This window comes from Salmo salar, chromosome 01 (genome assembly GCF_965601325.2).
Source record: "Salmo salar chromosome 01, fSalSal1, whole genome shotgun sequence".
Classification (NCBI taxonomy): domain Eukaryota; kingdom Metazoa; phylum Chordata; class Actinopteri; order Salmoniformes; family Salmonidae; genus Salmo; species Salmo salar.
In genome coordinates, this window is record NC_138291.1 from 160,097,952 (window position 1) to 160,124,920 (window position 26,969).

Sequence of the window (26,969 nt, forward strand, 5' to 3'; positions counted from 1 at the left end):
TCTCCATCTTTCTCTTTAGTTTGTCTGCCTCCCTTCATCTCTCTCTCCATCTGTCTTTCCATCTCTCTCACATCTCTGTATCTGGGAAGCAGTAGGGGGTGATCTGAGCTGACCCTTTCTTTATCACATCCCCAGTCCCCTGTGGTTTTGGTTTGATTCTTATTCTTCCCCATCCCCCCACACACAAAATCACTACTCACCCTCCCTTTCCCTCTCCTCCTCACCTCCTCTCACCATCATCCTCTTCCTCATCTCATCTCCCCTCACACCTCTCCCCTCATCTTCCTTATAGCCCATCAGCTCCCCAACCAAACCGTCCTCACCTCACCCCTCATCCTCCTTATAGCCCATCAGCTCCCCCACTGCACCTGTCCTCACCTCACCTCTCCCCTCATCCTCCTTATAGTCCATCAGCTCCCCCACTGCACCTGTCCTCACCTCACCTCTCCCCTCATCCTCCTTATAGCCCATCAGCTCCCCCACTGCACCTGTCCTCACCTCACCTCTCCCCTCATCCACCTTATAGTCCATCAGCTCCCCCACTGCACCTGTCCTCACCTCACCTCACCCCCCATCCTCCTTATAGCCCATCAGCTCCCCCACTGCACCTGTCCTCACCTCACCTCTCCCCTCATCCTCCTTATAGCCCATCAGCTCCCCCACCGCACCTGTCCTCACCTCACCTCTCCCCTCATCCTCCTTATAGTCCATCAGCTCCCCCACTGCACCTGTCCTCACCTCACCTCTCCCCTCATCCTCCTTATAGTCCATCAGCTCCCCCACTGCACCTGTCCTCACCTCACCTCACCCCTCATCCACCTTATAGTCCATCAGCTCCCCCACTGCACCTGTCCTCACCTCACCTCTCCCCTCATCCACCTTATAGTCCATCAGCTCCCCCACCGCACCTGTCCTCACCTCACCTCTCCCCTCATCCTCCTTCTCTTTATTGATCATCAGCTCCCCCACCGCACCTGTCCTCACCTCACCTCACCTCCCCCCTCATCCTTTGCCTGCAAGCCAATAGAAATCAATGGAATATTGAACATATACTCACTGACACCTTAAAACACATGAACATAGCTGAATACAGTAGGCCTACATGTGTCAGGCCTATGGATTGACCCTCCTGTGTGCAGTAATGTGTAGCTCTATGGGCACAGTAGTTAGGTAATGTTGAGTTCATGTTGAGTCTGTGTTATTAGTGTGTTACATGCTCTCACTGTGTTACATGCTCTCACTGTGTTACATGCTCTCACTGTGTTACATGCTCTCACTGTGTTCCATGCTGTCACTGTGTTAAATCCTTCACTGTGTCACGTGCACTCACTGTGTTACATATTGTCACTGTGTTACATGTTCTCACTGTGTTAATCCTCTCACTGTGTATCATGCTTTCACTATGTTACATGCTCTCACCGTGTTACATGATATCACTGTGTTACATGCCTCAATGTGTTACATGCTCTCACTGTGTTACATATTGTCACTGTGTTACATGCTCTCATTGTTTTACATGCTCTCATTGTTTTACATACTCTCACTGTGTTACATGCTCTCACTGTGTTACATGCTCTCACTGTGTTACATATTGTCACTGTGTTACATGCTCTCACTGTGTTACATATTGTCACTGTTTTACATGCTCTCACTGTGTTACATATTGTCACGGTGTTACATGTTGTCACTGTGTTACATATTGTCACTGTGTTACATGCTCTCACTGTGTTACATGTTGTTACTGTGTTACATGCTCTCACTTTGTTACATATTGTCTCTGTGTTACATGCTCTCACTGTTTTACATGTTCTCACTGTTTTACAGGCTCTCACTGTGTTACATATTGTCACGGTGTTACATATTGTCACTGTGTTACATATTGTCACTGTGTTACATGCTCTCACTGTGTTACATGCTCTCACTGTGTTACATATTGTCACTGTGTTACATATTGTCACTGTGTTACATATTGTCACTGTGTTACATATTGTCACTGTGTTACATGCTCTCACTGTGTTACATATTGTCACTGTGTTACATGCTCTCACTGTTTTACATGCTCTCACTGTGTTACATGCTCTCACTGTGTTACATATTGTCACTGTGTTACATGCTGTCACTGTGTTACATATTGTCACTGTTTTACATGCTCTCGCTGTTTTACATGCTCTCACTGTTACATGCACTCACTGTGTTACATATTGTCACTGTGTTACATGCTCTCACTGTGTTACATATTGTCACTGTGTTACATGCTCTCACTGTGTTACATATTGTTACTGTGTTACATGCTCTCACTGTGTTGCATATTGTCACTGTGTTACATGCTCTCACTGTTTTACATGTTCTCACTGTTTTACATGCTCTCACTGTGTTACATATTGTCACTGTGTTACATGCTCTCACTGTGTTACATATTGTTACTGTGTTACATGCTCTCACTGTGTTTCATATTGTCACTGTGTTTCATATTGTCACTGTGTTACATGCTGTCACTGTGTTACATGCTGTCACTGTGTTACATGCTGTCACTGTGTTACATGCTGTCACTGTGTTACATATTGTCACTGTTTTACATGCTCTCACTGTGTTACATATTGTCACTGTGTTACATGCTCTCACTGTGTTACATGCTCTGACTGTGTTACATGCTCTCACTGTTTTACATGTTCTCACTGTTTTACATGCTCTCACTGTGTTACATATTGTCACTGTGTTACATGCTCTCACTGTGTTACATGCTCTCACTGTGTTACATGCTCTCACTGTGTTACATATTGTCACTGTGTTACATATTGTCACTGTGTTACATGCTCTCACTGTGTTATATGCTGTCACTGTGTTACATATTGTTACTGTGGTACATGCTCTCACTGTGTTATATGCTGTCACTGTGTTACATGCTCTCACTGTTTTACATGCTCTCACTGTGTTACATATTGTCACTGTGTTACATGCTCTCACTGTGTTCCATGTTGTTACTGTGTTACATGCTCTCACTGTGTTATATGCTCTCGCTGTTTTACATGCTCTCACTGTTTCATATTGCCACTGTGTTACATGCTCTCATTGTGTTACACGCTCTCACTGTGTTACATGCTCTCACTGTGTTACATGCTGTCACTTTTTTACATATTGTCACTGTGTTACATGCTCTCACTGTTATTTGCTCTCACTGTGTTACATGCTCTCACTGTGTAACATGCTCGTCACTGTGTTACTTATTGTCACTGTGTTACATGCTCTCACTGTTATTTGCTTTCACTGTGTAACATGCTCTCACTGTGATACTTATTGTCACTGTGTTACATGCTCTCACTGTGTTACTTATTGTCACTGTGTTACATGCTCTCACTGTGTTACTTATTGTCACTGTGTTACATATTGTCACTGTGTTACATATTGTTACTGTGTTACATTCGCTCACTGTGTTCCATATTGTCACTGTGTTACATGCTCTCACTGTGTTACATATTGTCACTGTGTAACATGCTCTCACTGTGTTACTTATTGTCACTGTGTTACATATTGTCACTGTGTAACATGCTCTCACTGTGTTACTTATTGTCACTGTGTTACATGCTCTCACTGTGTTACATATTGTCACTGTGTAACATGCTCTCACTGTGTTACTTATTGTCACTGTGTTACATATTGTCACTGTTACTAGCTCTCACTGCAGGGGAGGCAGTGGGTGGAAACATTGCACAATAAAACTGCAAGAGCAACTCTTTCTTTGAAAACACCAGGCAGATCTACTAATTCTCTCTCCCTCTGTGATACGGTGCATATCAAACTAAGCCTTTCTTCTCTTTGTCTCTCAGGTCCATAAGATCAACAGAGATGGAGACCATTCCCAGTCAGGTAAGCTACAGTACAGTCCCTGTCTCTTTGTTGTTTCACTGTGTCATCATAAGGATTCTGACGTAACTTTCAGGAGACAAATCACTGAGCTTTTTTCATATAAGGATTTCAGACAATTTGTTTCAACTGGAAAGTTCAACACTAAACAACAGAAGAGAAGTGAGGCAGTTGTCTGTCTGGGTCATATAGTCCGTCATCCTGTGTTTTCTTTTCCCAGAAAGCCACTCCCTGCGTCACAGAGACAGGAGGAAAGAGTCTGTTGATGCCAGGTCAATCAGCTCACGTGGCAGTGATGGTGAGTATGTATAAATGAACACCAGGGTACTGTGTGTGCGTGTATGTTAGTGTATGTGTGTGCGCGTGCATTCGTGCTTGCATGCATGCTCGTGTGTATGTCTGTAGTTGTGAGAAAGGATAAGAGATGGGGGTATGGGAAGACTGAGTGAGGATCCCAAGGGAGATGGAGGAAGACAGAAATATAAAAACGAAGGGACAAGAAGAAGGATATAGAGAGAGGAGAAGATAGAGAGAGGAAGGAAGTAAAGAGAAAGGGTGATGAGGGTCAGAGAAGAGACCTCAGAGAGCCGTGTCGGGCTCTGATGACATCACTAAGCCCCCCCCCTCCTCACTCTGACGCAGCTGCTGCTATTTTCATCAGCTGGGCTGAAGTGGTGCTTCTCCTGTCCTCTACCTCTCACTCTCCTCTCTCTCTCTATTTCATTCTTCTTCTCCGTATTTTCCCTTCCCCTGTTATTTTCTCTTTTTTCTACTCCTCCTTTTCGGCTGTTCTTTCTCCTCTCCATTCATAAGGAACATACATATTGCATCATTGTACAGGGCAGCTTGCCACCACAGCCCCAGTGGTGTGTTAAGTTACATCTGTTAGATATTATTAAGTTCATTTAAACTACAATTACATGTTTTACTGTAAGAGGAGCATGTCACAGTACAGTAAGAGGGGCATGTCGCAGTACTGTAAGAGGAGCATGTCACAGTACTGTAAGAGGAGCATGTCGCAGTACTGTAAGAGGAGCATGTCACAGTACTGTAAGAGGAGCATGTCACAGTACTGTAAGAGGAGCATGTCACAGTACTGTAAGAGGAGCATGTCGCAGTACTGTAAGAGGAGCATGTCACAGTACTGTAAGAGGAGCATGTCGCAGTACTGTAAGAGGAGCATGTCGCAGTACTGTAAGAGGAGCATGTCGCAGTACTGTAAGAGGAGCATGTCACAGTACTGTAAGAGGAGCATGTCACAGTACTGTAAGAGGAGCATGTCACAGTACTGTAAGAGGAGCATGTCACAGTACTGTAAGAGGAGCATGTCACAGTACTGTAAGAGGAGCATGTCGCAGTACTGTAAGAGGAGCATGTCACAGTACTGTAAGAGGAGCATGTCGCAGTACTGTAAGAGGAGCATGTCACAGTACTGTAAGAGGAGCATGTCACAGTACTGTAAGAGGAGCATGTCGACAGTACTGTAAGAGGAGCATGTCACAGTACTGTAAGAGGAGCATGTCGCAGTACTGTAAGAGGAGCATGTCACAGTACTGTAAGAGGAGCATGTCACAGTACTGTGTCTTGTTGTCTCCAGCTCCCAGTCTGCAGAATCGGAGGTACTCCTCTGTAGCCAGGATCCACTCTATGACCATAGAGGCCCCCATCACCAAGGTACAGTACACACACACACACACACACACACACACACACACACACACACACACACACACACACACACACACACACACACACACACACACACACACACACACACACACACACACACACACACACACCACCACCAATTACCAACTGTGCCAATGTATCATCCCAACACTGGCTTCTTAGGCATTATCACTTAAATCTGATTGTAGTGCCATTCTTCCATCTAATTCTCTAATGAGAGTTCTGGGATAAGGCTATAAGTGAAATCCTCCCCAGAGTCTAGTCTTATTCTTGGCTTTATGATGTTCCTTTATACTCTGACTAGCTGCTTTATCTATTTGTCCCCAGACAGGATTTCTATGGCATCACATGCAGAGCTCCCTGACACTGGCTCAAAGAAAGACACCTTTTGTCTGAAGAGGGACATGTCCCTTAGGCGTGTGTGTGCGTGTGTGTGCGTGCGTGCATCTGTTATGTTCCTAGATCTATTGGATATTTGAGGGTTGGATTTTGATCTCTCTAACACAGGATGGTAACGCCTAGGGAGAATTGTCATGCACAGAGAAACAGCTGTGCTAATAGCGCTCTATCTATTCATACAGCAGAACGTACAGCCAGTGAGACAGACCTGCCCACCATAGAGATAGAATTATATTTCTATGCTGTCCACATTGCGCAGCGCCTCAGACTTGTTTGCATAAGACAACACATGGCCAATGATATGTTTAAAGAACACTTGGCCCCTAAGCCCTTTATGGAGTGGCCCCTTGGCGATGTGTTTGATAGGGATCACTCCAGTCTGCCATTGTTTTGGACAAAATGAGAATTGATATGATGCGCACAGTGTTCCAAAATGAAAACCCAATGGCCTCGTGTCCAGCGGCGACTCGTTTTGAACATGATTCACTATGAACATTGCCAGACAGATGCACACTATGATAATAGATAGTGAGAAAGTTGTCCAAACAAAATGGCACTGAAGCACTTTGCCACTCGCCAGTGACTAAGCTCATTTAGCTAAGGTGGCCTAGCTGCTCAATGTGCCTGCTAGCTACTAGCGAGCTTCATTGACAAACAGAGATGGAACTAGCTAGTGATTTTGGGCACTAATCAACAGAATGTAGGTTGTGTTTTATTTCCAATAGTTTGACAGTTTGCTGAAGTTGTAGACATGTTCTCAGAAATCAGTCCCGAGCGTAGCAGCAGCTCAGCTGACTCGATACTGTCTGCAGCACTGCCAGTATTAATGCAAAAATGTTACTTGAGAAATACTGCACCAAACCCAAACCCCTTAGTAAAATTGTGTGACTAAGACCTCCTCAGCAAAAACTTCTAAATTAATTACAGGTTTCTTGATTTATCTATGACTATTTTTAGGGTGAAATGTTGCTACCGTGACTCAAGGGGGACAAACAACATAACACACCCACATCAAACCACACCCCCAAGACCCAAATCTCGTTTTTTTCTTAATGGGCAGCAGAAAACACATGTGGAATCGCAGAGTTCAGCCCCCCTTTAAATAGAATGTAACTGTGTACTCTATCTCTCTCCACCTTCCTCCATCTCCAGGTGATCAACATCATCAACGCGGCCCAGGAGTCCAGTCCGGTTTCAGTAGCAGATGCGCTGGACCGGGTCCTGGAGATCCTGAGGACCACAGAGCTCTACTCTCCTCAGCTGGCCTCCAAGGAAGACGACCCACACACCAACGACCTCGTCGGGGGGCTCATGAGCGTGAGTCAGAGGCTACACACGCATACACGCACACACCCAACAAACACACATACTCATACTCATACACATACACACACACTCCTTCACAGTCCCCATTTAATCAAAGTCTGGAACCAGTTTTTAGGATACTCCCCTCCACCCACACACCAACGACCTCATAGGGGGGCTCATGAGGGGCTACCCGTGCACACACACACACACACACACACACACACACACACACACACACACACACACACACACACACACACACACACACACACACACACACACCCCTGCTCTCCCCTCTCCCCTCCCATCTCCTCCTCTTCTCTCCTCTTCTGTGGGATGTCTCGTTGTATGAATTATAATGCTGATGTCATTGTATAATGTGAAATATGTTGTTATTAGCCAGATTTGAGATAAACCAAAAGGGTATTTTTTAAAAGAAAATTTCACAGCATGGATGAAGAGAGTGCTTTGCTGTCTTTTTCCTTCTGCAGGATGGCTTACGGAGACTGTCTGGGAACGAGTATGTCTTCTCCAAAAGTACCTTTCCAAGTAAGCATCAGTCTGTTTCATGACATCAATATTATCTTTATTTATTTATCTTACCAGAATACTACTGCTACTTACAACTAGGGCCTGTAACGGCCGTCGTCAGAATTTGACCAAGGTGCAGCGGAGGATGTGTTCATCATTAGAATTTTAATGAAAAGAGAACACTTTACAAAAATAAACAAAAACGACAGCCAAACAGTCCTGTCAGGAAAAACTCTAAACAGAAACAATCACCCACAAAAACCCAAAGGAAAAACAGGCTACTTATGTGTGACTCCCAATCAGCAACAATGAACTACAGCTGTGCCTGATTGGGAGCCACACACGGCCCAAAACAAAGAAATACAAAAACATAGAAAAATGAACTTAGAACGCCGACCCAATGTAACACCCTGGCCTAACCAAAATAAAGAACAAAAACCCCTCTCTATGGCCAGGGCGTTACACGGGCCTAGAATTTACAATAATTACGGTCACATGACCCTAATTACAACACAAACTGAGTTTAATTATGTTTTCAATTGTGTTATAGCACGTTTTAGTGATATATTTGTGTAATATTTCATCTAATTAAATTACACTGGGAGCTTAAAGCACTCATTCGCATTACACATAATTGGGGGCTTATGGAGTTTTGATGAAACCATTACTTTTCATGTATGGACCTCTGTCTGAAGAGTACTAGAAAATGTCTCAGATCATTTCATCAGTTGGAGTCTACAAGTGCGTCCATCGGCACTCATTGGCACTCATTGGTAGTCATTGGCAGTCATTGGCAGTCATTGGCAGTCATCGGCAGTCATCGGCAGTCATTGCGTGATCCCCTTATATTGTTCTGGTCATGATGAATCATGGACGAAACAGAGAGAGATAAATGAGAGGATGTTCTGAGCGGTAATGACATATGATATTGACATGTAGTTAATAACAAACTGTATACAGAAGTAATGGATGTACTTCTTCTTTCTGAGAAGTGGAAGGGTACTGCTGAGAAGTGCTGAATACATTGTCCTCAGTGCAGCCCTCTCAAATCTAATTGTATTTGTTACATGCTTCGTAAACAACAGGTGTAGACTAACAGCTCACTCTCCTGATCGTCTGTAGGAAGCAGCATGTGGTTTTTTTAGTAGACCTGAGAGGCTGAGCCTGAAGTGAGTTTAGGTGAACAGGATTCTGAACCCACTTGTCAAGCTACCTTACCTTCTCTGACCATAGAATAAGGAATTAGAATTAATTTAATATGATCTCTATGTATCTCACCCTGTATCATAAGGACCGCGTTGCTAGGTAATTTAGGGACACAGATGAGCACTACATTGGAAATCGTTGTTGTTGCGTTGTGCTTTCAAGTGTCCCAAATGCAATCGTTGAATGGATCAAGGCTGGCCCTTTCAGCCCTCCCCTCACCTTTAGTTAGTGTGTGTTTGCAGTCGCAAGGAAATAAGCAAATAGTAGTGTTGCTGACAGACTTTCACATGCTGTTCCTTACTGAAGTGTAGGGACTTTCACATGCTGTTCCTAACTGAAGTGTAGGGACTTTCACATGCTGTTCCTTACTGAAGTGTATAGACTTTCACATGCTGTTCCTAACTGAAGTGTATAGACTTTCACATGCTGTTCCTAACTGAAGTGTATAGACTTTCACATGCTGTTCCTAACTGAAGGTATAGGGACTTTCACATGCTGTTCCTAACTGAAGTGTATACACTTTCACATGCTGTTCCTAACTGAAGTGTATAGACTTTCACATGCTGTTCCTAACTGAAGTGTATAGACTTTCACATGCTGTTCCTAACTGAAGTGTAGGGACTTTCACATGCTGTTCCTAACTGAAGTGTATAGACTTTCACATGCTGTTCCTAACTGAAGTGTAGGGACTTTCACATGCTGTTCCTAACTGAAGTGTATAGACTTTCACATGCTGTTCCTAACTGAAGTGTAGGGACTTTCACATGCTGTTCCTAACTGAAGTGTATAGACTTTCACATGCTGTTCCTTACTGAAGTGTAGGGACTTTCACATGCTGTTCCTAACTGAAGTGTATAGACTTTCACATGCTGTTCCTAACTGAAGTGTATAGACTTTCACATGCTGTTCCTAACTGAAGTGTATAGACTTTCACATGCTGTTCCTAACTGAAGTGTATAGACTTTCACATGCTGTTCCTAACTGAAGTGTATAGACTTTCACATGCTGTTCCTTACTGAAGTGTAGGGACTTTCACATGCTGTTCCTAACTGAAGTGTATAGACTTTCACATGCTGTTCCTAACTGAAGTGTAGGGACTTTCACATGCTGTTCCTAACTGAAGTGTATAGACTTTCACATGCTGTTCCTAACTGAAGTGTATAGACTTTCACATGCTGTTCCTAACTGAAGTGTATAGACTTTCACATGCTGTTCCTAACTGAAGTGTATAGACTTTCACATGCTGTTCCTAACTGAAGTGTATAGACTTTCACATGCTGTTCCTAACTGAAGTGTATAGACTTTCACATGCTGTTCCTAACTGAAGTGTAGGGACTTTCACATGCTGTTCCTAACTGAAGTGTATAGACTTTCACATGCTGTTCCTTACTGAAGTGTAGGGACTTTCACATGCTGTTCCTAACTGAAGTGTATAGACTTTCACATGCTGTTCCTAACTGAAGTGTATAGACTTTCACATGCTGTTCCTAACTGAAGTGTATAGACTTTCACATGCTGTTCCTTACTGAAGTGTATAGACTTTCACATGCTGTTCCTAACTGAAGTGTATAGACTTTCACATGCTGTTCCTAACTGAAGTGTAGGGACTTTCACATGCTGTTCCTAACTGAAGTGTATAGACTTTCACATGCTGTTCCTAACTGAAGTGTAGGGACTTTCACATGCTGTTCCTAACTGAAGTGTATAGACTTTCACATGCTGTTCCTTACTGAAGTGTATAGACTTTCACATGCTGTTCCTTACTGAAGTGTAGGGACTTTCACATGCTGTTCCTTACTGAAGTGTATAGACTTTCACATGCTGTTCCTAACTGAAGTGTATAGACTTTCACATGCTGTTCCTAACTGAAGTGTATAGACTTTCACATGCTGTTCCTTGCTGAAGTGTATAGACTTTCACAAGCTGTTCCTTGCTGAAGTGTATAGACTTTCACATGCTGTTCCTAACTGAAGTGTATAGACTTTCACATGCTGTTCCTAACTGAAGTTTAGGGACTTTCACATGCTGTTCCTAACTGAAGTGTATAGACTTTCACATACTGTTCCTTACTGAAGTGTAGGGACTTTCACATGCTGTTCCTAACTGAAGTGTATAGACTTTCACATGCTGTTCCTAACTGAAGTGTATAGACTTTCACATGCTGTTCCTAACTGAAGTGTATGGACTTTCACATGCTGTTCCTAACTGAAGTGTAGGGACTTTCACATGCTGTTCCTAACATGAAGCCCCTGCCCTATAGACTTTCACATGCTGTTCCTAACTGAAGTGTATAGACTTTCACATGCTGTTCCTAACTGAAGTGTATAGACTTTCACATGCTGTTCCTAACTGAAGTGTATAGACTTTCACATGCTGTTCCTAACTGAAGTGTATAGACTTTCACATGCTGTTCCTAACTGAAGTGTAGCCCTGCGCCACTCTTTCACATGCTGTTCCTAACTGAAGTGTATAGACTTTCACATGCTGTTCCTAACTGAAGTGTATAGACTTTCACATGCTGTTCCTAACTGAAGTGTATAGACTTTCACATGCTGTTCCTTACTGAAGTGTATAGACTTTCACATGCTGTTCCTTACTGAAGTGTAGGGACTTTCACATGCTGTTCCTTACTGAAGTGTATAGACTTTCACATGCTGTTCCTAACTGAAGTGTATAGACTTTCACATGCTGTTCCTAACTGAAGTGTGTAGACTTTCACATGCTGTTCCTTACTGAAGTGAATAGACTTTCACATGCTGTTCCTAACTGAAGTGTATAGACTTTCACATGCTGTTCCTAACTGAAGTGTAGGGACTTTCACATGCTGTTCCTAACTGAAGTGTATAGACTTTCACATGCTGTTCCTAACTGAAGTGTAGGGACTTTCACATGCTGTTCCTAACTGAAGTGTATAGACTTTCACATGCTGTTCCTTACTGAAGTGTATAGACTTTCACATGCTGTTCCTAACTGAAGTGTATAGACTTTCACATGCTGTTCCTTACTGAAGTGTATAGACTTTCACATGCTGTTCCTAACTGAAGTGTATAGACTTTCACATGCTGTTCCTAACTGAAGTGTATAGACTTTCACATGCTGTTCCTAACTGAAGTGTATAGACTTTCACATGCTGTTCCTTACTGAAGTGTATAGACTTTCACATGCTGTTCCTAACTGAAGTGTATAGACTTTCACATGCTGTTCCTAACTGAAGTGTAGACTTTCACATGCTGTTCCTTACTGAAGTGTAGGGACTTTCACATGCTGTTTCTAACTGAAGTGTAGGGATTTTCACATGCTGTTCCTAACTGAAGTGTAGGGACTTTCACATGCTGTTCCTAACTGAAGTGTACGGACTTTCACATGCTGTTCCTAACTGAAGTGTAGGGACTTTCACATGCTGTTCCTAACTGAAGTGACGGGACTTTCACATGCTGTTCCTTACTGAAGTGTAGGGACTTTCACATGCTGTTCCTAACTGAAGTGTATAGACTTTCACATGCTGTTCCTAACTGAAGTGTATAGACTTTCACATGCTGTTCCTAACTGAAGTGTAGGGACTTTCACATGCTGTTCCTAACTGAAGTGTATAGACTTTCACATGCTGTTCCTAACTGAAGTGTAGGGACTTTCACATGCTGTTCCTAACTGAAGTGTAGGGACTTTCACATGCTGTTCCTAACTGAAGTGTAGGGACTTTCACATGCTGTTCCTAACTGAAGTGTAGGGACTTTTACATGCTGTTCCTAACTGAAGTGTAGGGACTTTCACATGCTGTTCCTAACTGAAGTGTATAGACTTTCACATGCTGTTTCTAACTGAAGTGTATAGACTTTCACATGCTGTTCCTAACTGAAGTGTAGACTTTCACATGCTGTTCCTAACTGAAGTGTATAGACTTTCACATGCTGTTCCTAACTGAAGTGTATAGACTTTCACATGCTGTTCCTAACTGAAGTGTAGGGACTTTCACATGCTGTTTCTAACTGAAGTGTATTTTTACACTGCTGCTACTCGCTGTTTAATATCTATGCATAGTCACTTTTCTTAACTCTATTTATGGTTAAGGGCTTGTAAGTAAGCATTTTACGGTAAGGTCTACTACACCTGTTATATTCGGCGCATGTGACAAATACAATTTGAAGTGTATGGACTTTCACATGTTGTTCCTAACTGAAGTATATGTGTCCAGCAAATATAAACACACATAAAACCACTTCAAATGGAAACAGCTGTGTCCGCGTTTGTGTGTGTGGTGACAAACAAGAGCACAGTTATGGGCCTTAAGATCACGTTCTTACAGAACAACACTATAGTGGGCAGATCTTAGTGAATCACTAGAAGTTACTAGCAGGTGAGGGCATATCCAGTCAACTTCCCAAACAAGCTCCAGCTAGCTGTTTTTTCAATCTGTGTGTGTTTGTGCGTCTCCAGATATGAGTCAGCTGGCCATCCCAGTAACGCTGAATGACATCCCTCCGGTCATCGCTGAGATGCTGGACGACGAGGACCAATGGGACTTTAATATCCTAGAGCTGGAGGCTGCCACCTGTAAGAGGTATGGAGGGAGAGGGAGAGGGGGAGAGGGGGTGGAGAGAGCGAGAGGACAGGAACTGGAGGCTGCCACCTGTAAGAGGTATGGAGGGAGAGGGAGAGAGGGGCGGAGAGAGCGAGAGGACAGGAGCTGGAGGCTGCCACCTGTAAGAGGAATGGAGGGAGAGGGAGAGGGGGGCGGAGAGAGCGAGAGGACAGGAACTGGAGGCTGCCACCTGTAAGAGGTATGGAGGGAGAGGGAGAGAGGGGCGGAGAGAGCGAGAGGACAGGGACTGGAGGCTGCCACCTGTAAGAGGTATGGAGGGAGAGGGAGAGGGAGAGGGGGGCGGAGAGAGTGAGAGGACAGGAGCTGGAGGCTGCCACCTGTAAGAGGTATGGAGGGAGAGGGAGAGAGGGGCGGAGAGAGCGAGAGGACAGGGACTGGAGGCTGCCACCTGTAAGAGGTATGGAGGGAGAGGGAGAGGGGGGTGGAGAGAGCGAGAGGACAGGAGCTGGAGGCTGCCACCTGTAAGAGGTATGGAGGGAGAGGGAGGAGAGAGCGGAGAGAGCGAGAGGACAGGAACTGGAGGCTGCCACCTGTAAGAGGTATGGAGGGAGAGGGGGAGGGGGGCGGAGAGAGTGAGAGGACAGGAGCTGGAGGCTGCCACCTGTAAGAGGTATGGAGGGAGAGGGGGGCGGAGAGAGCGAGAGGACAGGAACTGGAGGCTGCCACCTGTAAGAGGTATGGAGGGAGAGGGAGAGAGGGAGAGGGGAGCGGAGAGAGCGAGAGGACAGGAGCTGGAGGCTGCCACCTGTAAGAGGTATGGAGGGAGAGGGAGAGAGGGAGAGGGGGGCGGAGAGAGCGAGAGGACAGGAGCTGGAGGCTGCCACCTGTAAGAGGTATGGAGGGAGAGGGGGAGGGGGGCGGAGAGAGTGAGAGGACAGGAGCTGGAGGCTGCCACCTGTAAGAGGTATGGAGGGAGAGGGAGGAGAGGGAGAGGGGGGTGGAGAGAGTGAGAGGACAGGAGCTGGAGGCTGCCACCTGTAAGAGGTATGGAGGGAGAGGGGGGAGGAGAGAGAGGGAAAGAGAGAGGGGACAGGAGATGGACAGTTGAGGGAAGTGGTGATGAGTAAGAGAGGGATAGGTTGTTAGGGGGTTAAGGGAAAGTGAAGATAGAGGTTACAATACACTCAGTATACAAAACATTATGAACACCTGCTCTTTCAATGACATACACTGACCAGATGAAAGCTATGATCCCTTATGGATGTCACCTGTTAAATCCACTTCAATCAGTGTAGATGAAGGGGAGGAGACAGGTTAAAGTAGTATTTCTTAGTCTTGAGACACCTGAGACATGGATTGTGCATGTGTTCCATTCAGAGGGTGAATGGCCAAGACTAAATATTTAAGCCTTTGAACAGGGTATGGTGGTAGGTGCCATTTTGTGTCAAGAACTGCAGAGCTGCTGGAGTTTTTCACGCTCAACAGTTTCCCATCTATATCAAAAATGGTCCACCACCCAAAGGACATCCAGCCAACTTGACAGAACTGTGGGAAGCATTGGCGTCAACATGGGCCAGCATCCCTGTGGAACGCTTTTGACACCTTGTTGAGTCCATGCCACGACGAACTGAGGCTGTTCTGAGGGCAAAAGAGAGGCTGCAACTCAATATTAGGAAGGTGTTCCTAATGTTTGGTGTATTAAGTGTACACCAATACAGAAGGGAAAGAACATCCTCCCTGTATCACTCATCTACCTCCCTGTCCTCTCTCTGTCATCCCAACAGACCTCTGACCTACCTGGGCTTGAAGATCTTTTCTCGCTTCAGTGTGTGTGAGTTCCTGAGCTGCAGCGAGGCTACGCTACGCTGTTGGCTCCAGGTCATAGAGGCTAACTACCACGCCTCCAACTCCTACCACAACTCCACCCACGCCGCCGACGTCCTCCACGCTACTGCCTACTTCCTACGCAAGGAGAAGGTCAAGGTATACCAAACACACATACCAGCATACACACACACAACTCCTACCACAACCCCACACCAACCCGAAGAAGATCTTCTGGTTGGACAGTTGTTGGATATGCGTACACCGCTTATGAACACAAATGAAATTACTAAATTACAATATTTCGCCTGCCATATCAATGTGCTGATTGATTGATAAGTTGATCTACTACGTAATTCACTGCGAAGTGTTTTCAATAGTGTGTGTGTGTGCGTGCGTAGCGTAGAGTAGAGTAGAGTAGAGTAGCAGTTTTCTTTGCTTTGCAGGAGGTGAATGTATGTCAGTGACCAGTGAGAGTTGGAATGGGGATATTTTTATAGCTTCGGTCTTGTTCTCATATTTGACTCAGTCAATAAGTGTTTTGCCTTGAGGGCATTGAGATCCTCATACTTTCCCTCTCTTTTCTCCCTGCTTCTCCCCTCCAATAAATATCTCCTCTCCTTGTCATAAAGTGAACATTTGCTAGTGATTATTATTAGTTTGCATGGCGTGCATTATTTGGTATTATTCATTTGTTGACTATGAGGTTATGCTGAGAGAGACTAGGCAGTATTTATATTTTATGCACAATTTCAACAACAAAAAAACCTGGTCTAAAAGTCTAACTCCCAAAATGATTTTGCGGTCTCAGTCCCATCACTGATTCATAGGTGCATATGATTTTCTATTAAGAGAAACTGTAGATTGTAAAAGTCGTAGGAAACTGAGCTCCCTACTACATTTTTTCTATTATCTGTGCTTCTGTGGAAGTTTGACACTGATGTCACTTCCTGATTGCTATATGTCTCCCGGGGCTCATGGGAGTTTTAGTTTACTAACACTACTTCCTGGTTGTGTCATGTGTTCTCAGGGCAGTCTGGACCAGCTGGACGAGGTGGCTGCGTTGATCGCGGCGACGGTCCATGATGTGGACCACCCAGGGAGGACCAACAGCTTCCTGTGTAATGCAGGAAGTGAGCTGGCCATCCTGTATAACGACACTGCAGTGTTGGAGAGTCACCATGCCGCCCTCGCCTTCCAACTCACCGTCAGGGATATCAAGAGCAACATCTTCAAAAACATCGACAGGTACAGTCAGGAGAGAGTATAGGAGAGAAAATAATGGTTTCCACCTGGAGCTTTGAGTGCTTGCTAGCCTGGTCCCAGGTCTGTTTGTGCACAGACCGATCTGGGACCAGGCTAAGTGCTTGTTAAAATAATGAATTGACATGCCTTACTCTAAGCCGTCAGAGAGACCACATAACCACTGGCGACAGATATGGAGCATGTTGGGTTATTACCCTGGAACATATCATGTGATGTGATTAACTTGTAGGTTTTTGTGGACCTAGAACCTCTTGGAAAACAGTGAGAACAGTTGACTATCCTGGTCCTGTAAGTTCCTCTCTGTGTGTTTATATTAGGACTCAGTTTAGGACGTTGAGGCAGGCAATCATAGACATGGTGCTGGCTACAGAGATGACCCGTCATTTTGAACACGTCAACAAGTTTGCCAACAGCATCAACAAACCAATGGCTGCCATCGAGGAGCCCAGTTCAAATGTAAGACACAGCCCCTTGTCAGTGTATATGTTTGTGTGTTTGTGCTAGCGTCCATGTGCATGTGTAGTTTATTATTACATAATAAAGATGGTTGTTAACATTAGCCAATTGAGTGGGAACAGAAGAGATAGAAACAGTTTTAGTTCTTAAATACAGTATATTCAATGAGCATTAATGAGAAAATAGAAATAAAAGGCTAAATATTTTGACATTCAACAATGGAGAGTTCTAGTGGAAAATACTCTATTCAGAGCATGTGGCTCCAGTTTGAAGCCCCTATCTAAGATTTGCAATCATTGGCCTCGTGGGCAGCAGCCTGTCTGGCCTGATTCTATCTCAACCCTACTACTACTAAAATAATATCACAAAGCAACTAAATAATCTGTGAGAGGAGCAAGTTGAAGGGGCAGGCCAACATTATGTATAACTTATGGAAACCACGTTTGACTCCGTTCCATTCATTCCATTCCAGTCATTACAATGAGCCCGTCCTCCTATAGTTCCTCCCACCAGCCTTTACTGATGTATACCATAGTGTGTGTGTGTGTGTGTGTGTGTGTGTGTGTGTGTGTGTGTGTGTGTGTGTGTGTGTGTGTGTGTGTGTGTGTGTTTCTGACTGATTGTGTGTGCATCGAAACGTGTGTGTGTGTGTGTGTGTGTGTCTTTGACCTTGTGTGTGTGTGTGTGTGTGTGTGTGTGTTTCTCTGTAACAGAGTGAAGGCAGTGACAGCGAGGGTCCAGCCAGCATCAGGAACAGCCCAGAGAACCGGCTGCTGATTAAGAGGATGATGATAAAGTGTGCTGATGTGGCCAACCCCTGTAGACCTCTGGAGCTCTGCATAGAATGGGCCGGACGCATCTCTGAGGAGTACTTTTCCCAGGTGAGCGGGCTGACAGGGATGGAAGGAGGAAGAGAGGGCTGCTGGAGGAGGGGATGGCTATATGTTAAATGTGGGATTAAAGGGTAACAGGGCAGAAGGTAAAGGAACGGAGAGGGGGAAGGGGACAGCGAGGGGTTAGAATGAGGAATGGGGAGTGTGTCATTGCTGCTCAGACTGTTCTGGTGCTATAGGAGTTTGCAGCTGGCAATCCTGACCTTAACAACTGCCTACTCAGCTACAATATATGTACAAAAGTATGTAGACACCCCTTCACATTAGTGAATTCGGCTGAAAGGTGTATAAAATAGAGCACACAGCCATGCAATCTCCGTAGACAAACATTTGCAGTAGAATGGCCTTACTGAAGAGCTCAGTGACTTTCAACACGGCACCGTCATAGGATGCCACCTTTCCAACAAGTTAGTTTGTCAAATTTCTGCCCTGCTAGAGCTGACCCGGTCAACTGTAAGTGCTGTTATTGTGAATTGGAAACGTCTTGGAGCAACAACGGCTCAGCCACAAAGTGGTAGGCCACACAAGCTCACAGAACGGGACCGCCAAGAACTGAAATATATAGCGCATAAAAATTGTCTGTCCTCGGTTGCAACACTCACTACCGAGTTCCAACCTGCCTCATGAAACAATGTAAGCAAAATAACTGTTCGTTGGGAGCTTCATGAAATGGGTTTCCATGGCCGAGCAGCCTCATACAAGCCTAAGATCACTATGTGTAATGCCAAGCGCTGGCTGGAGTGGTGTAAAGCTCGCCACCATTGGACTCTGGAGCAGTAGAAACACGTTCTCTGGAGTGAGGAATTACGCTTCACCATCTGGCAGTCTGACGGATGAATCTGGGTTTGGCGGATGCCAGGAGAACACTGCCTGCCTGAATGCATAGGGCCAACTGTAAAGTTTGGTGGAGGAGGAATAATGGCTTGAGGCTGTTTTTCATGGTTCGGGCTAGGCCCCTTAGTTCCAGTGAAGGGAAATCTTAACGCTACAGTATACAATGACATTCTAAACGATTCTGTGCTTCCAACTTTGTGGCAACAGTTTGGGGAAGGCCCTTTCCTGTTTCAGCATGACAATGCCCCTGTGCACATAGCAAGGCCCATACAGAAATGGTTTGTCGAGATAAGTGTGGAAGAACTTGACTGCCCTGCACAGAGCCCTGACCTCAACCCCATTGAACACCTTTGGGATGAATTGGAACGCAGACTGCAAGCCAGGCCTAATTGCCCGATCTCACTGATGTTCTTGAAGCTGAATGGAAGGCCCCGCAGCAATGTTCCAACATCTAGTGGAAAGCCTTCCCAGAAGAGTGGAGGCTGTTATAGCAGCAAAGAGGGGATCAACTCCATATTAATGCCCATGATTTTGGAATGAGATGTTTGACGAGCAGGTGTCCACAAACCTTTGGTCATGTAGTGTATCCGTGTGCACCTATAAATCTGCCCCCTCCCTTCTCTCTCTCTCGCTCTCTCTTCTCTCTCTCTCTCTCTCTCTCTCTCTCTCTCTCTCTCTCTCTCTCTCTCTCTCTCTCTCTCTCTCTCTCTCTCTCTCTCTCTCTCTCTCTTTGTCTTCCTCTCTGTCTGACCTTGTGGCACTACCTTTTGGCATCCAGGAAATGCATGTGTGTTGTGAGTATGTACATATTGTAAATACTATAGTGTGTGGGGGGGTCAGTTAACGTGTGTGTGTGTGTGTGTGTGTGTGTGTGTGTGTGTGTGTGTGTGTGTGTGTGTGTGTGTGTGTGTGTGTGGTGTGTGTGTGTGTGTGTGTGTGTGTGTGTGTGTGTGTGTGTGTGTGTGTGTGTGTGTGTGTGTGTGTGTTAACCTGTGTGAATCTATGTGTGTTTCAGACTGACGAGGAGAAGAGAGAGGCTCTACCGGTGGTCATGCCTGTATTTGACAGGAATACCTGCAGTATCCCCAAGTCTCAGATCTCCTTCATAGACTACTTCATCACAGACATGTTTGACGCCTGGGATGGTAAGAACACACACACGGTGCCGAGGTTAGAAGGGCACAGGGGATCCACTGGGAGGGGGACGGAACACGGATCCCAACTTTCCCAGGCCTCTCCTCCTCTCTTCTACTTCCTCCATCCCTGTAAAAGAGGTAGAGCCTCCCTTTTCCCGTCACAGTAGAGCACAGTAGCCCAGCGGAAATAGAGAGGGAGGGAGAAGGGGATGGGAGCCAAACGAAGGGGTGAAGAGGAGAAAGGGGGAGGGAGGGAGGGGATGGGAGCCAGACGAAAGGGCAAAGAGGAGGGAGGGAGGGAGGCGATGGGAGCCAGACGAAGGGGCAAAGAGGAGGGAGGGAGGGAGGCGATGGGAGCCAGACGAAGGGGCAAAGAGGAGGGAGGGAGGGATGGGAGCCAGACGAAGGGGCAAAGAGGAGGGAGGGAGGGAGGGAGGGAGGGAGGGAGGGAGGGAGGGAGGGAGGGAGGGAGGACAGGATATAATAACTCCCATCTCCCCGTTGCCATGAAATGAACCCTGACCTCTGGGGTGTTGCTGGGGGTTACCCCCCCAGAGAAGAGAATACATGTGTTTACAGTGAACAAAGCTGGTGATGTCACGGAAAATTCCCAGAGGCCACTGGGAAAGGGTGGAGGGGCAGGGGTGGGTATCCGGGGGGCCGGAGGGGTTAAGTCGAGATGCACTGAAGCAGAACCTACTGTACACACACACACTAGCACACACACAACAGCACACACATACAGACGCAAAAGTACACACAGAAGCACAAAGAGACACACACACAAGCATAACGCACAAACACACTCACACAGCAGGTTTTAATTCGCCAGGGTCAGGGCTGGGTTGTTGTCGGGTGGTTGCCAGGTCAGGCTCAGACAGAGGGGCAACTAGGAAGTAAACAACACCCACACAAACACAAACTGCTTGAGACCTAATTGCCCTAGCTGTCATTTCCTTGTGTGGAAACTACCGCTGGCTCATGTGTTTGTGTGCATGCAGATGTGTGTTAATCTCACACTCTCCTCTGTCCCCCAGCCTTCGCCAGTCTACCTGACCTCATGGAGCACCTGTCAGAGAACTACAAGTACTGGAAGGGTCTGGACGACATGAAGTGCAAGAGCCTGCGTCCGCCTTCTCCTCCATGACCCCTCCCTCCCTCCCTCTCTCCCTCCATCCCTCCCTCTCCCTCCCTCTCTCCCTCCATCCATCCCTCCCTCTCTCAGGGCAGGGGGAGACAGCGAATGTAGCCCAGCACTGGTATTAAGCCCCTCCCACTGTGATTCTACCCAGTTCCACACACATTGGACTGTACTACAGTCTGCAGACCTTAGAGCCTGCAAACCTCAGAGTCTGCAGCTTGGAGCCCTGACAAGAAACCAGGGGACTGTCATACTGGCTGACATAATGACACCCTATCTCCTATGTAGTGGACTACTTCTGACCAGAGCCCCAACCCAAACACATTTCCCATCTTTGGTTATCTGATGTTGCCTCAAACTACGAAAACAGATTTCATACAGAGAATCATAATGATGCCCCTTGACAATTTTAGCATGGTGGGCTCTGGTCAAACATAGTGCACTACATGGGGAATAGGGTAACATTTTAGATTTGCCCTCTGAGGCTGAAGTCAGCCTCTTCAGACCCCTCTCTGGTCCCTGTTGGGCCCCTAATGGGACTCTACAGTCCTTCTTACCATCAGTCCCAGCCTGAGGGGTGAGGACCAACCAATCGGTCCCAGCCTGAGGGGTGAGGACCAACCAATCGGTCCCAGCCTGAGGGGTGAGGACCAACCAATCAGTCCCAGCCTGAGGGGTGAGGACCAACCAATCAGTCCCAGCCTGAGGGGTGAGGACCAACCAATCAGTCCCAGCCTGAGGGGTGAGGACCAACCAATCAGTCCCAGCCTGAGGGGTGAGGACCAACCAATCAGTCCCAGCCTGAGGGGTGAGGACCAACCAATCAGTTCCAGCCTGAGGGGTGAGGACCAACCAATCAGTCCCAGCCTGAGGGGTGAGGACCAACCAATCAGTCCCAGCCTGAGGGGTGAGGACCAACCAATCAGTCCCAGCCTGAGGGGTGAGGACCAACCAATCAGTCCCAGCCTGAGGGGTGAGGACCAACATGCTACAAACCAACCAACTGCACTTTAGCAGCTCAAAGTCACTTTCTCAAAATCTTTTATTTTTCCTGTCTGTTTTTCTGCTCTCTTCTCTCAGATAAGAGTCTGCTATTTCTTCTCATACTGTACCTTTCTGTCTCTACTGTAGTACGTAGTAATGCTGAGATGGGTACCAAAGCTTCATTATACTGTAACTTCTACAGCTAAAAGAGGAGAGATCACGGAATGATTACAGAACTAAAGCATGTAGAGAGAAATCCGTCCACTCCAGCACATGCAGACGCACACTGTACTCACTATTCCAACTGAAAATTGTAACTCCGCTCACCTTGTTCTCTCGCCAGCTGAAAGTATTAAGTAATATTGAGCCCTGATAAGCCCTGTCAGGCAGAATCATACAGAGAAGTGTGTGTGTGTGTGTGTGTGTGTGTGTGTGTGTGTGTGTGTGTGTGTGTGTGTGTGTGTGTGTGTGTGTGTGTGTGTGTGTGTGTGTGTGTGTGTGTGTGTGTGTGTGTGTGTGTGTGTGTGTGTGTGTGTGTGTGTGTGTGTGTGTGTGTGTGTGTGTGTGTGTGTGTGTGTGTGTGTGTGTGTGTGTGTGTGTGTGTTTGGCAGCAGCCCCAGTGCAGTTAGAGGTCTGTGTTCGCTCCATACCTAGGAGGTTTACAGAGCAGAGCCCAGCTGAACTGACTGCTGTAATATCTCTCTCTACGAGGGAGAACCAGAGCTCTGCACAGAGAGCCATGCCTCACATGCAGTTAGCTCACCATCAGGCTCCCCTCTGAGGCTAGAACCAGCACTCACTCAGCCCACTCTGGAACTCTGCTCCACATGGCTCTTAAAAGATAACTATCCTGTCAACACTGGGGCTTAGTGGGAACAGTATTAGAACAGAATTACAACACTATTAGCGACAAGTGGGAGAAAAATAACACTATATTAAGTACTGTTGATCTTCACTTATAAACCAAATAAGAGGTGAATTATCTGACCTACAGTAGGCTAAATGTAAGATTTATGACAGCTTGCATTGAAGCTAATCATAATTCATTACTTAAAAAAGGTCATAAAGTTCCAGTGCAACCATTTAAATATCAAAGGCATATATCTTTTTTATTTTACCTTTATTTAACTAGGCACATTGATGTGGACACATGCTGTAGATAATTGTAATCTCCAAATATGAAGGAAACTAATTATAGTATCGCAACATGAGAGCAGTGGCTAGGGCATGTTAATATCCCAAGCACAACCAACCCATTGATTTCTAACATTCCAGTTATTCTCTGGTGTGCAGTGCAGTTGTACAGTCGTGGCCAAAAGTTTTGAGAATGACACAAATATTAATTTTCCCAAAGTCTGCTGCCTCAGTTTGTATGATGGCAATTTGCATATACTCCAGAATGTTATGAAGAGTGATCAGATGAATTTCAATTCATTGCCAAGTTCCTCTTTGCCATGCAAATGAACTGAATCCCCCAAAAAACATTTCCACTGCATTTCAGCCCTGCCACAAAAGGACCAGTTGACATGTCAGTGATTCTCTCGTTAACACAGGTGTGAGTGTTGACGAGGACAAGGCTGGAGATCACTCTGTCATGCTGATTGAGTTCGAATAACAGACTGGAAGCTTCAAAAGGAGGGTGGTGCTTGGAATCATTGTTCTTCCTCTGTCAACCATGGTTACCTGCAAGGAAACATCATTGCATTGCACAAAAAGGGCTTCACAGGCAAGGATATTGCGGCCAGTAAGACTGCATCTAAATCAACCATTTATCGGATCATCAAGAACTTCAAGGAGAGCGGTTCAATTGTTGTGAAGAAGGCTTCAGGGCGCCCAAGAAAGTCCAGCAAGCGCCAGGACCGTCTCCTAAAGTTGATTCAGCTGCGGGATCGGGGCACCACCAGTACAGGGCTTGCTCAGGAATGGCAGCAAGCAGGTGTGAGTGCATCTGCACGCACAGTGAGGCGAAGACTTTTGGAGAATGGCCTGGTGTCAAGAAGGGCAGCAAAGAAGCCACTTCTCTCCAGGAAAAACATCAGGGACAGACTGATATTCTGCAAAAGGTACAGGGATCGGATTGCTGATGAATCCCCTTTCCGATTGTTTGGGGCATCCGGAAAAAAGCTTGTCCGAAGAAGACAAGGTGAGCGCTACCATCAGTCCTGTGTCATGCCAACAGTAAAGCAGCCTTAGACCATTTATGTGAGGGGTAGCTTCTCAGCCAAGGGAGTGGGCTCACTCACAATTTTGCCTAAGAACACAGCCATGAATAAAGAATGGTACCAACACATCCTCCGAGAGCAACTTCTCCCAACCATCCAGGAACAGTTTGGTAACGAACAATGCCTTTTCCAGCATGAATGAGCACCTTGCCATAAGGCAAAAGTGATAACTAAGTGGCTCGGGGAACAAAACATCGATATTTTGGGTCCATGGCCAGGAAACTCCCCAGACCTTAATCCCATTGAGAACTTGTCCTCAAGAGGCGGGTGGACAAACAAAAACCCACAAATTCTGACAAACTCCAAGCATTGATTATGCAAGAATGGGCTGCCATCAGTCAGGATGTGGCCCAGAAGTTAATTGACAGCATGCCAGGGCGGATTGCAGAGGTCTTAAAAAAGAAGGGTCAACACTGCAAATATTGATTCTTTGCATCAACTTCATGTAATTGTCAATAAAAGCCTTTGACACTTATGAAATGCTTGTAATTATACTTCAGTATTCCATAGTAACATCTGACAAAAATATCTAAAGACACTGAGGCAGCAAACTTTGTAAAAATGTATATTTGTGTCATTCTCAAAACTTTTGGCCACGACTGTAGGAGTACATTTTATTTTCATACTGCTTTTTGTCCCTCCTGTGTCCCCATAGCGTGTTGCTAGTCCGTTATGATGTAGCATAGCAGTGTGGTCTGAGCAGAGAGCCACCTCACAGCAGCCTGATGAAACCACCATGGGAGAGACACAGCATGAAAGACTTGGATGGCCCTGGCTCAAACTATTCCCTATGTAGTGCACTACTTTTGGGGCAGAGATGTATGTGGTGAGAGACACTGGCACACTTAGCTTTTGGGGCTTAAACAGTTGCGTCTTAAATGCACCCTATTGCCTATAAAGTGCAGTACAGAATGGTAGTGCATTCTATGAGGAATATGGGGTCCTTTTAGATTGACCCTGTCTTTGGATCCTCTCTTGGAAAAGAGACCATCAGGCCAGCTCCCAGTACCCTGTACTGCTGCTTGGTTCTGTTTGGTTTTCAACTCTGCTATTAAAACAAGATTCAAAATGACATGATCATTCCCTTCCCATCATCTAAAACACATTACTGTGTAGTTGTCTCCCTCCATTGGTTGGTAGTGGGAAATACAGTTCCAATAATGTCCTTGTGCAGCTACATAGTAGACATACAAGACAGGCAGTCAATGGCATAGCCTGCTGGAAGTAGGGGTGCTGAGGGTGCTGGTGTCTCCCCTGAAAAAAACGGATTTAAAAAAAATAATAATTACAGAAGTAGTGCAATGGGCTTTACTAGTCCTCTATTATCAGACCGATATATAGCCGTCTATAGCGCGTGCCCCCAAAAAATATTCTACAACACCCCCCCCCCCCCCAAACATCTTCCTGCAGCTATGGTCAGATGTGTTATGAATGGGTGTTAAGTTCTGAGTTCAAAGTGCTTGCGCATGTGTGCATGTGTGTAAATTCAACCAAGAGAAACTAAACTGGCGTACGTAGTTAACCGAAGGAACAGTGATCTTCTTCAAGGTGCCTTACTTTGCTCCTCTCCTCTGAAACAGTGTTCCTTCAGCTTCAAATGGTTTGTTTGGCTTCAAATGGTTTGTTTAGCATCAAATGGTATGTTTGGCTTCAAATGGTTTGTTTGGCTTCATGTGGTTAATTTAGCTTCAAATGGTTTGTTTGGTTTCATGTGGTTTGTTTGGGTTAGTGAGCAGCTGAACAAAGCCACTAGACTAAGCCAGAGAAGGCCTATTTTACTTTAGAATTTTAACCTGGCTCATGTCTCACATTCCTCCACTCCTCATTCTCTGGTTGGTCAGAGTATCACAGTATATTAATGTCCCAAATGGCACCCTATTCCCCATATAGTGACAAATGAAGTGTGCTTTGTGGGGAACATGGTGTCATTTGAGACTGACCCTCGACAGGTGAATACTACAGGTATTATGGAGAGAACCTTGTGTTTGACAATGACTGTATGCTAGTTTCAGAACATGGTAAGACAAATGCCTTAAAACCTCTTCCCATTGCTCACTCTGTCAAGGCTTTGAGAGTTTCACTGATATACGACACTGGAAACTACCTAGCTACTGCTGACTTCAACAACCCACTATGTAGTGTCCCATGGACTGTTCTCCATTGAGCTTCATCTATTTTTATTAGAACAATGTTTTTATTGACTTTTGTTTGTTGTCCAGTGAGATGTGGTCAGATCTGATGTCACCCTCATGCTTCCTTTCCTCTCTTTTCCCCCCAAAACAAACTGTTTCTGCTGAGGTGAGAGCATGGCTGACATCTACTATGATGTCATGTTAACCAGGCTCTGTCATTGGTCAGAGACTGGCATCAATGGATACGGAGAACGTGCCAATCCCTTTCCTTCAGAACAACCAATAGAAACTCCACAAGCGTTAATGTATACAAGCTCTATTTTTTAAAGTAATTATTCATTGTTTTGTCATTATTGGCCGTGAAAATGCAACTGTAAAGTATAATGGTAATGTTTTATGCATTTTGGAAGGATTTTATGGTTTGAGGCTTGTTTATAAAGCTGTTCTGGTTGGATGCTCCAGAGTTGAGTGGATATGAGTTCAGTCTTTTCTGTTCTCTGTCAGAGGACGTCTGATTTTGTCAATACTTTGTCAATACTTTTTAAAT

General features: G+C 45.5%; 1 protein-coding gene across 2 annotated transcripts in view; it reads left to right on the forward strand.

The window, feature by feature from the left end:
* The window catches only part of LOC106568179 (high affinity cAMP-specific and IBMX-insensitive 3',5'-cyclic phosphodiesterase 8B), a 99,096-nt gene extending 72,201 nt beyond the window's left edge, over positions 1-26,895 (forward strand). For both annotated transcript variants that reach the window (XM_014138304.3, XM_014138285.3), the window contains exons 11-22: positions 3,825-3,864; positions 4,082-4,159; positions 5,459-5,535; positions 7,102-7,266; positions 7,749-7,806; positions 13,429-13,552; positions 15,319-15,517; positions 16,389-16,606; positions 16,942-17,080; positions 17,794-17,961; positions 19,823-19,952; positions 20,981-26,895. In XM_014138304.3, the coding sequence (XP_013993779.1) occupies positions 3,825-3,864; positions 4,082-4,159; positions 5,459-5,535; positions 7,102-7,266; positions 7,749-7,806; positions 13,429-13,552; positions 15,319-15,517; positions 16,389-16,606; positions 16,942-17,080; positions 17,794-17,961; positions 19,823-19,952; positions 20,981-21,090 (1,506 nt within the window). In that variant the 3' untranslated portion in view covers positions 21,091-26,895. The remainder of the gene's footprint in view (positions 1-3,824; positions 3,865-4,081; positions 4,160-5,458; positions 5,536-7,101; positions 7,267-7,748; positions 7,807-13,428; positions 13,553-15,318; positions 15,518-16,388; positions 16,607-16,941; positions 17,081-17,793; positions 17,962-19,822; positions 19,953-20,980) is intronic.
* Positions 26,896-26,969: the final 74 nt, after the last annotated feature.